At 32.5% G+C, this 9,587-nt stretch overlaps 2 protein-coding genes across 3 annotated transcripts; one reads left to right on the plus strand and one right to left on the minus strand.

Moving 5' to 3' along the window:
* The first annotated feature begins 412 nt into the window (after window positions 1–412).
* Window positions 413–3,524, plus strand: LOC124832470 (F-box protein PP2-A13-like). Its single transcript, XM_047306681.2, has 3 exons — window positions 413–1,044; window positions 1,164–1,282; window positions 2,797–3,524. Exons 1-3 carry the CDS (start codon window positions 715–717, stop codon window positions 3,215–3,217), a joined length of 870 nt encoding a protein of 289 aa, XP_047162637.1. The 5' UTR covers window positions 413–714; the 3' UTR covers window positions 3,218–3,524.
* A 339-nt stretch (window positions 3,525–3,863) lies between these two features.
* Window positions 3,864–6,683, minus strand: CRR1 (Dihydrodipicolinate reductase, bacterial/plant). Of its 2 annotated transcripts, none has more exons than XM_088096040.1 (10): window positions 6,489–6,683; window positions 6,262–6,384; window positions 6,100–6,174; window positions 5,955–6,011; window positions 5,457–5,552; window positions 5,150–5,266; window positions 4,617–4,709; window positions 4,393–4,491; window positions 4,213–4,299; window positions 3,864–4,121 (listed from the first exon to the last, which is right to left on the minus strand). In XM_088096040.1, the coding sequence occupies exons 1-10, from the start codon at window positions 6,606–6,608 to the stop codon at window positions 4,089–4,091; spliced, it is 900 nt and encodes a 299-aa protein (XP_087952166.1). In that variant the 5' UTR covers window positions 6,609–6,683; the 3' UTR covers window positions 3,864–4,088. The 2 variants fall into 2 exon arrangements, with proteins under 2 accessions (XP_087952166.1, XP_047162638.1); XM_047306682.2 differs by having other exon boundaries at window positions 5,946–6,011; window positions 6,489–6,681.
* Window positions 6,684–9,587: the final 2,904 nt, after the last annotated feature.

The following is a 9,587-nucleotide window of genomic DNA, read 5'->3' on the forward strand; positions in this document are numbered from 1 at the left end:
TAATATTTATGACTATAATATAATTGGGAATTATTGAAGGAAATAATAATTAATAGTTGAGGATCATAACATAAGTATGAAATATTGTTTTTAAGCCACTTGTATAATTATTATATGCATATGGAAGTACGAATATTTGATTTCTGAAGGATTATGCTTCATTTATATCCATGTGAATTAGCGGAATCGAAGAGCTAGATATGATGATGCGATATTTTGATAAACAGTTGTAAAACATAATATTATAAAAATGCAAAAAAGTGTTAAGAAAATGAAGAGTAGACGTGGAAGCAAATTATAGGCGCGTGATCCCACACGTGACGAAAAGAAGTGAGAAAATTGGAAAAAAAAAAAGTTGTCGAAACAATGTCCATGCACACTCTGTCCACGTCCCCTTCGTTAGAAATTCCTTTCTTAGTTGGAACGCCGAAGATTTACGGGACACGAAGAATTTCACTTTATCCCTTTTCCCTCACACGCACACACGCGCACCATTTTTAAAACCAGAAACCTAATGGTGCCTTTGTCACTCCTTTCTCCTTAATCCACACCATCAAAATATGGAAGAATTTGCACCTTCTTCATCATCACTCTTTTTTTCTCCTTCAATCTCGCACCTGCTTTATCTCCTCCTTCTTTACCTGTAAACAACTTTTACAGTTTAACACAACAACAAACCCTCTTCTTTTTGTATATTTATTTTCCTTTTCTGTGATGGGGGCTGCTGTTTCTTCACCCGATAGAGCTGCAGACGAAGAAGGGTCTGATTCTCATCCATCAAGACCGGGTCTTGCTGATATCCCAGAGAGTTGCATCTCCTCCTTGCTCATGAATCTTGATCCACCAGATATATGCAAATTGGCAAGGGTGAATAGGGCCTTTCACCGAGCTTCCTCGGCTGATTTTCTGTGGGAATCAAAGCTGCCACCAAGTTACAAGTTTCTTGCTAATAAAGTTCTTGGCGAACAAAATATTGCTACTATGACAAAGAAAGAGATTTATGCAAAACTTAGCCTACCCAATCGTTTTGATGGCGGCGCCAAAGTAAGTCGATTACTTAATTAAATCTCATGCTATGCTATGGATCCATGTTCTTCATTAGTAACTATTACTTTATCATTCTTGATGGTTTTTTGTTGGTTCGGTTGTGATGATTGTTGTAGGAAGTTTGGTTGGACAAATGTAGTGGACTGGTTTGTTTGTTCATGTCATCCAAGTCCTTGAAGATTACAGGAATAGATGACAGAAGATACTGGAATTATATTCCGACCGAAGAATCCAGGTGAGGGATGAATAGATATTTTAATTGGTTTGATGTTTCTTTGACTTTTACATGATTTTGAGCCTCTTCTTTTCTCTCTCTTCTGTTTGTTCTTGATTTACGCTGAAACATGGATTGAAAACTGAGGTCTAGAAATGTTTGTGGTCAAATCGTGTGTCCTGACCCTGACCTGGCCACCCTTCGGTTGTCTGCTTTCCCCTACAATTGCTTCTGTTTTAAGAAAAATTATTAGCTCCTTCAAAAGTATTTTCCTTATTTTGCTTGTTTAATTTAGTCTACAAATTTGGATATTTTGTTTCTTATTTTCATGGCACGACCAATTGCAAGCTTTATAGCTTGAGGAGATTAACAACATATTTTTTAATAAAAACAAAGCACTTACTATATTAAAAAATAAATCCCACTTACTAGCCATTGATATTTCAATTATGATAAATTCTCTTCTCGCAAACTAAGTCAGATTAATGTGGTTTGAAGGTATTAAGTTTATTAAGTGTGACCACCCATTATTATAAATGAGACGTCTTTTACCACCGTGGAAAAACTACTCTTCTGTCATAAGAAGTAAAAGTCGTTTTTGAACAAAAGAAATATCGTGGAGGAATATATCACTTTATGAAAAGTTCCTAACTAAGAAAACTTTTCTTAATTAACAAAAACTGCTTACGAGGCCACAAGAAATGTAAAGAGTAAAATATATCCAAAATTAGGCATAGTTAGTTGAATAAATGTAAGTGATACGGATTTCTAAAAATCAAGAACAATGTCAACTTATTTTAAAATAAATCCCAGAAGAAAAATTCAACTAATTAATATTTTACCAAGGGAAATAATTATTATTTAATGTAAAACGCGTTGAAGACATTTAACCAGAAAGAAAAATCAGTGCTTGGCAGCCTAAATAATTAATTGCATAATTAGTTGCAGAGATGAAATTTTCAGGAATTACGACGGAATCACCTCGTGTTTAGATTCTCTTAGATTAAAATTTTTAAAGAATGGAAAAGGTTACGAGCAATGCCGAATTCTTGCAGACAAAACCTTTCGTGTTCAGACATTAATATCTTATTATAGGTAATTGAAAATGTGGCTATGAAAAATACTACCCTAATCACTGAAAATGACTTGTGTTTAAGTGAAAGTGATGTTAAATAATAGATCTATTGTGTCTAAGTCAGAGAAGCAATGCCATATGGTATTTGTCATTAGCTTCATTCCTTCAAACAAAAGCTTCTTTTCACATATTTATTTATTTATTGCCTCAGTAGCTTTTCCTCTTAAATTAATAATAGTAAACAACTTGGGATGGGATGCTTGTTTTTTCATTATGCGAATTTTTGGTGGCATGGGATGGGAGCCTCCACTCAAAGTTACATTATGCTATATTCTTAAAAAAGTTATAGTCACTTTTACTGGAATCTATGCAATCTAACACGTGCTTTTTTTTAAAACTTTTTAGAAATTATTTTTTGATAAAGGTAAATTAAACATGGTGATTGTGTTTGTACGTGCAGGTTCAAGAGTGTCGCATATCTACAACAAATGTGGTGGGTTGAAGTGGTGGGGGAGCTAGAGTTTGAATTCCCTGTGGGGAGTTACAGCTTAGTTTTCAGACTCCAATTGGGCAAGGCCTCAAAGAGATTGGGCCGGCGAGTCTGCAACGTTGATCAAGTTCATGGTTGGGACATCAAGCCCGTCCGATTCCAACTGTCCACATCGGACGGCCAGCACTCACTCTCAGAGTGTTACTTGCAAGGACCTGGGGAATGGGTCTACTATCATGTTGGAGATTTCGTGGTCGAAAAGCCCAATGAGCCAACAATTATGAAGTTCTCATTGGCCCAAATTGATTGTACTCACACCAAAGGTGGGCTCTGCGTGGATAGTGCCATCATCTGCCCGACGATGTTGAGAGAAAGACTAGGAAAAAGTTAATTAATTATTATAGTTATAATTTACACAGTTTAATTATACACTTGTGTAAAAGGAAAAAAAAAGAAAGAAAAAGAGGCATTGTTTTATTTATTTTTTAACAGAAATTTGGTATTAGATGAAAGTACTCAAGTATAGCCCTCGTTTTAGGTGGGTTTGAGTGTTGTTTTGCAAATTACGTGTAGGAATGACTAACGTTAAATAATAATGCTAACTCGTGAACTCACAGAGACTTCCTTGTGTTAGTTCTAATACAATTTAATTTGAGTGTATTAATAATAGTATAAATATTTGTTTTATCGTTATTTAATTATAATAAATTGTCATTGTTTATTGATTTTTTAACAATTATTTTAAGCGTGACGTTTAGTATGGTTTTTGTAATTACTTGAATTCAAGTCAAATTATCGATTTAAAATTTGGACAAAATTATGGCTTACGAAATATTCAATGTGAATATATTTAGTGACTTAGCTATTGAAATATCAAGTTATTCAAGAAGCTCAGCAAACATTTTTCTATACGCGTATTTAAAGATTAAAGTTATAATTATACTATTAAGGAATGAGATTTTACCGTATTTTAGATAACTCTTATTTTTTATATTCCTAGGTGGGATGATTTTTTATTTATTTAATTTAAAAAGCAATGCAGATTAAAATGGGTAGATCGTTTTGACATAAAAGCCATCAATACATCTGAGTTATAATCGGATGTACAAAAATATTTCCAAAAGGAAAATTCATCAAATGATGTGATTGAATAATTGGGTCGCTAGAAAACAATGTGGGAAGGACCTGTTTCTATTTTGTTACTTATTTTGCAACCTTCTATGTGATGTTTGGCAAGGAGATTGAAGAGGTGGATCATTTTTTCATATAAACTTCTCCAGGCCATATACCAAATTCTGCAAGATTCATAAAGTGACGATAAAAAAGCTTGAGCCAGATGAAGCTGAATGATACAAATAATTCACGGTGATGTGATTAGGTAGGTACCTTGAGACGCACTACTTTTCTAATGGCTAAGAGCAAGCCTGGCATGAGGCACTGCACATCTGTGATATCATGCTTGATAGAGTAAACCTGCAGCAAGGGACTTGATGATCAAACAAATGAAAAAAATAGTGCATCATGGCCAAGATTGAACGGAATCAGTTCAATTTATAGAGAACATACATCTCCTGGACCAGAGAAGTGAACTGCTGTACTAGAAGGAAGTCCTGGGAGGACCAAGCTGTGAACACGAATTCCATCTCCAAGGACTTGACCCCTTGCCTAAGGTCACAAATATATATAACATGTTAGATATGTATCTCTCAACTGTGTCTATAGAGTCTGAACTTAGTTGTATCTGATTTTGTATAAGTTGGAACATATACTGAAGCTGTTTTTATCCTTACCAGGACATCTGTCGAAGAGTCTTCTCTGTTATAGATTTGTCCTATGTTGGAGAGATTGTTGGCAATTTGGTTTGCATCTGCTGATGGAAGATCCTGTTCACCAAGACCAATTCAGTTTGATATAATTTATCAGGTGCATTTATAATTTTTTTTTTCCCAGAACTTGTGCTTCTGGCAAGCACATATTTCCTTTTTCACTAATTTTTTTGGTTCATGGAGCGATATAATATATCTTAAACTGAAGTGAAATGTATTTTAATGAAGTTGGAGTAACAGGCTAACTCCATGCCCAGCCCAAGATTTTAAGTAGGGATCAGGTACTGTATCAGAATTTCTTTTTCTATGGATTGTCATGTCTTGGTCCCCTTAGTTGACTTATTTTCTTGATGATAATTTCATCGTTTTAATTTTAACTCATTTTACAATAAATAAGTACTCTTCATCACTCATATATGCCTTGTTTTCCCACTCATACAAAAGAAGATGCAAAAGCTTAACATTGTTACAAGTATAAACATGAAAAGAAATCTTACTTTTGCATTAGCCCTGGACTCCACAATTTCGACGTTGCTGTAATGGAAAGAAGCTGAAATCGCAGCTTGTTGCAGTAATATTGATCCTATGGAAAGGGTTGGTGCAACCAAAACACCCTGACATCAAGGTTAATCATAAGCCACATAAGAACAAATGGCTTAGGAGCAGGTTTTGACTAATGCTGCAACATTTGCTATTCATCAAATACGGAGTGTGGAATAACTAAAGACATCATACAACAGAAAAGAGTAAAGAAACAATTTGAAGTAAATATTATTTTGTTCTTGTGTCTCACCCCGTGCTCACCATGGTGGCCTTCTCGCAGAGTGCAGATAATGCAGCCACCGTGTCTAATTTGATTCGAGGCACGTAAACTATGCTTTTCATGCCAAATGCTGTTGCCTAATGAAGAAAGAATCAATGTTAAGTTCAGCACTTGGCACATGTGGAACCAGTATCAAAATACAAATTCTCATGTTACAAGTCATGACGAATCTAGTCATGCTGCCTAACTAGCTCTCGAATTGTGTTCCATGGCTATTAAAAATACAAATCTACTACTAATTTAACGGCCCAAAGATGCCAAATTTCTAATATAGCATAAATAGTTTATAAATGCTGATGTAACTACATCATACTCATGCTTCCTATTTAACAATCGCCCTTACACTTCCCTTTTGCTTCTGTAGAAGAATATAGCAGAAACATACCACATAATAACCACTTAGTTCACAATTTACAAAATAACACAAGCATATTTGTAAATCTAATTTTCTAGCTAGCCACAAATCAAACCTGCTTTACGTTTTCATATACTGAGGAAGGGTCGGTGAAATCAACTACAACTCCCGGTGCCTTGGACTGCAAAATGCTATAATCAAAACATAATTCAAGCAGAAGAGATAAAAGAAAAAGAAAAAAAAGGAAGTGTGTTATTGGTTTACATTACCTGAGATATAGAGCCCAAAATCAAAGTAAGGTCATTTATTATGGGTATTTCAAGGGGCTCTTCCATGCCACAGACCTAGAAGAATTGAAAACTATCTAAAAAAGGTAAAAGAAAAACTCAAAGAGTTGATTTAGTTTGGCTAATAACAGCAAAGACAAAAACCTTTCCAATATCTTCCCCAACTTGACAAGTATCCACAGCTCCTGCAACTTCCATTCCTCTAGCCTTAGTCACTGCAACTACTGCTGCCCTTCCTATTTCCTTGGTTGCCCCATTAATCACAACCTGTTTCCACAGAGGGTGTGTTGCAATGCAAACACTTCGTAGTTTAACTTCTGCATCGAATCAAAGAGTTGAATCTTTATATTGCATTACATTTCAGCTTATACCTTAATATTGCTTTGTGTAGGCTGCGCTGAGCAAGATATGAAACGTTTCTTCTTCCCGCTATTGACATTCTTAGAATTCAACAAGTTGGTGGTATGAAAGTGACAGCTTAAGGAGGCCATGGCTACTCAAAAGAAGATAAGAGTATATATTTGATGAGCGTATAGTAGAGTATAATCATGGCAATGTTTTGATAGATAAGGTGTTTGGGTTTTTTATGACCCTTAATTGGAAGGGATATAGTGACAAATGTTTGTGAGATAGGGGACCCACGAATGAATGAAATGAAAAATCCAAATTTCACACTATACTAGACTTTACCTTCAAAAAGAAAAACCACATAAATCTCCTCTCCCATTTCATTTATAACAGTTCATCTCTTTAACTAAATAGTTTTTACCGTACTCCTAAAGTTTGATTTAAATTTTAGTAAATTAAATTTTGTTAACTTCAATGTTGCAATATCGGATGACTTTGAGGTTAGTGTTGAGAATTCAAGTGTGAGGTTAAGTTTTATATTGGATAGAAATGAGAAAGTAGCGGTATATAAAGATGAAAAATCCACTAATGTATTTTCTTAAGATTTTGGGTAGAGAGTGGTGTCAGTTGGACTTATATTTCTTTAGTACTGTGTCCTCCGATGAGGGTGTTTCATCCTGTACTTCCAAAAATTTCACTTTTAACCTTCTAACATCTCATCCTTATCATTATCTTACACCTTCAACTTTTTCAAAAATTTAATTTTTAACTTTAATAAATACTTTTTCATTTTTTTTCTTTTTTTTATTAAAAACACTTTACACCATCTTAATAATAATTAAATTTAAAATTCAAATATTATTTAATATAATTTTATATTTCAATAATTATTAAAACATAATTTATATTATAATAATAGTTATTTTAAAAATATAAAAATAGAATAAATAAAATAAAATAATAAAAATAAACTAAAAAGTATATTAAATAACATATTTAAATATATTAAATTAAATTAAAATAAATAATTATTAAAATTTAAATAAAAGCAAAATTTTAACAACAATCGAATATTAAATAAAATTATATTAAATAAAATATTTAAATACATTTAAATTATATTAAAATATTAAATTAAACTAAATAATTATTAAAATTTAAATAAAATAAAAAATTTTAAAAAAATTGTTCATCACGTATGGATATCCGTGAGATAATTTATCGGATGTATACATCCGATTAACAAATTTTTCAAAATTTGGATTTTGTTTAAAAATTAAAAATTATTAATTTTAATTTCATTTTAATATATTTAAATATATTTAAATGTGATTTTAAATATTACTTTTATTTTCATTATTGTTATTCTTATTTTGATTATTGTTATTTTAATTTTTTCAGTAAAATTATTATAAAAATATAAAAAGTTATTTTAAAATATAGAAGATAGTTTTAGAATTTAAAAAAAAATTGGTGGTGCAGGGAGCAATATGGGTGTTGTAGAGAGTAACCTCGCCAATTTATTTCTTGCATCTCCCGGATAAATTACGTTAGAAATATTATTAATTGTATGATTTGCAAATTTGTTTTAAATTGTATGATTTAAAATCTAAAATATATTTTCATCTGTTAAATTTGAAAATATATATTAAGTTATACAATTTAAAATATACCTTAAGATTTAAAAATGTATTTTACATAAACAATTTAGAATATTTTGGATTACATAATGTAAAAATACATCTTCGATTATCTGGAATGTATTTTGAATTATATAATCGAAAAATGCATTCCGCATTATATAATAAAAAATATATTTCTAGATAAAACAATCCGAAAAGCCATTATAAATTATATAATCTAAAAAATTAAATATTTTTAGAATTAAAAATGATCTTAAATTGCTTAATTCAGAATGCATACGTGGATAAAAAATATATTTCATATTTTGCAACGTGGAATACGTTTTCTAGATTATTGTACTTTTCCAACCCCCAGGAGAGGTGCAGAAGGAACTATCGGGTGTAAGAAGCAATCGCCTTGTTCTAAAACAAGTGCCCAGAATATCTGTGCAGAACAAGTGTACAATATGTGACATCCCCATACTATACTACATGCATATATAATAAAAACGTCATTCGGTTATAATATTGGAAAGCAGTTAGAGACATATAATAGATTACATTGGTTACAGTCATCCAAAATAAAATCAGAGTTGGTCTCTTAAACATAAAGGACCACTGTGAATTATCATCAGAATAATACTACTAATCAAGATCCTAGACATACTAAGCTGCAACATTACCTTCTTCCAGCGCTTGCTCCACAGACACCTCCTCTTCATGTGTTCACATCCAATTTAGGATGATCATTGCAACAGGAAACATACCCAAACAAAACACGAACACACAAGCAAAGGTGAGCTAGTTTCACAAGCAAGCATACTATATTAAAGTAAACAATTCATCAAATAAATACTTTAAGCCAAGCAAGTTAAACCATACAAAGGAACATGTCATAAACTAGACTTGACACGTCCGGACTTAAAATGATAGTCAAGCTATGGCGGGTCCTGCACTCGTGGTGACTTATGAAACTTGGGTTCCCCACCCTGCCACACTCACGAGGTTAGCCTGTTCCGGGCCTTGAGGCATACTGGAAGCCCCCAAGACTAAGACCTCCTGCTACTCCTCACCACATGGATTAATCCCTCTACTTGAGTATGATTAGCCATTGGAGTTTCAGAATGACCCCCAAGACTGAGCTCCTACTTTCATTCTAAAACACTAAGGATCTCACCAAGAGATCCTACACAGATGGAACTTGATTTACAACTTGGATCATACTTTCATCACTTTGTAATCATATACTTTCTGCTACAATCAACATATACACAATCTCAACAATATACATTACTCACCACTCACAAATTATAAAAATAACATCTCCACAATTGAATCTAAGTTAATCAATACCAAGAATCAAACAGCTCCAACTAACCCATAACAGCTCATAAAATGCATCAATTTATACATACCAACTCACGTTTCAATATAAGAAACAACTATCCTTACTTTATTTTATATATATATATATATATATATATGATACGTAACGTTATA

The sequence above is a fragment of the Vigna umbellata genome, chromosome 8 (assembly GCF_029865625.1).
Source record: "Vigna umbellata cultivar VRB3 chromosome 8, Vumbellata_1.0, whole genome shotgun sequence".
Classification (NCBI taxonomy): Eukaryota; Viridiplantae; Streptophyta; class Magnoliopsida; order Fabales; family Fabaceae; genus Vigna; species Vigna umbellata.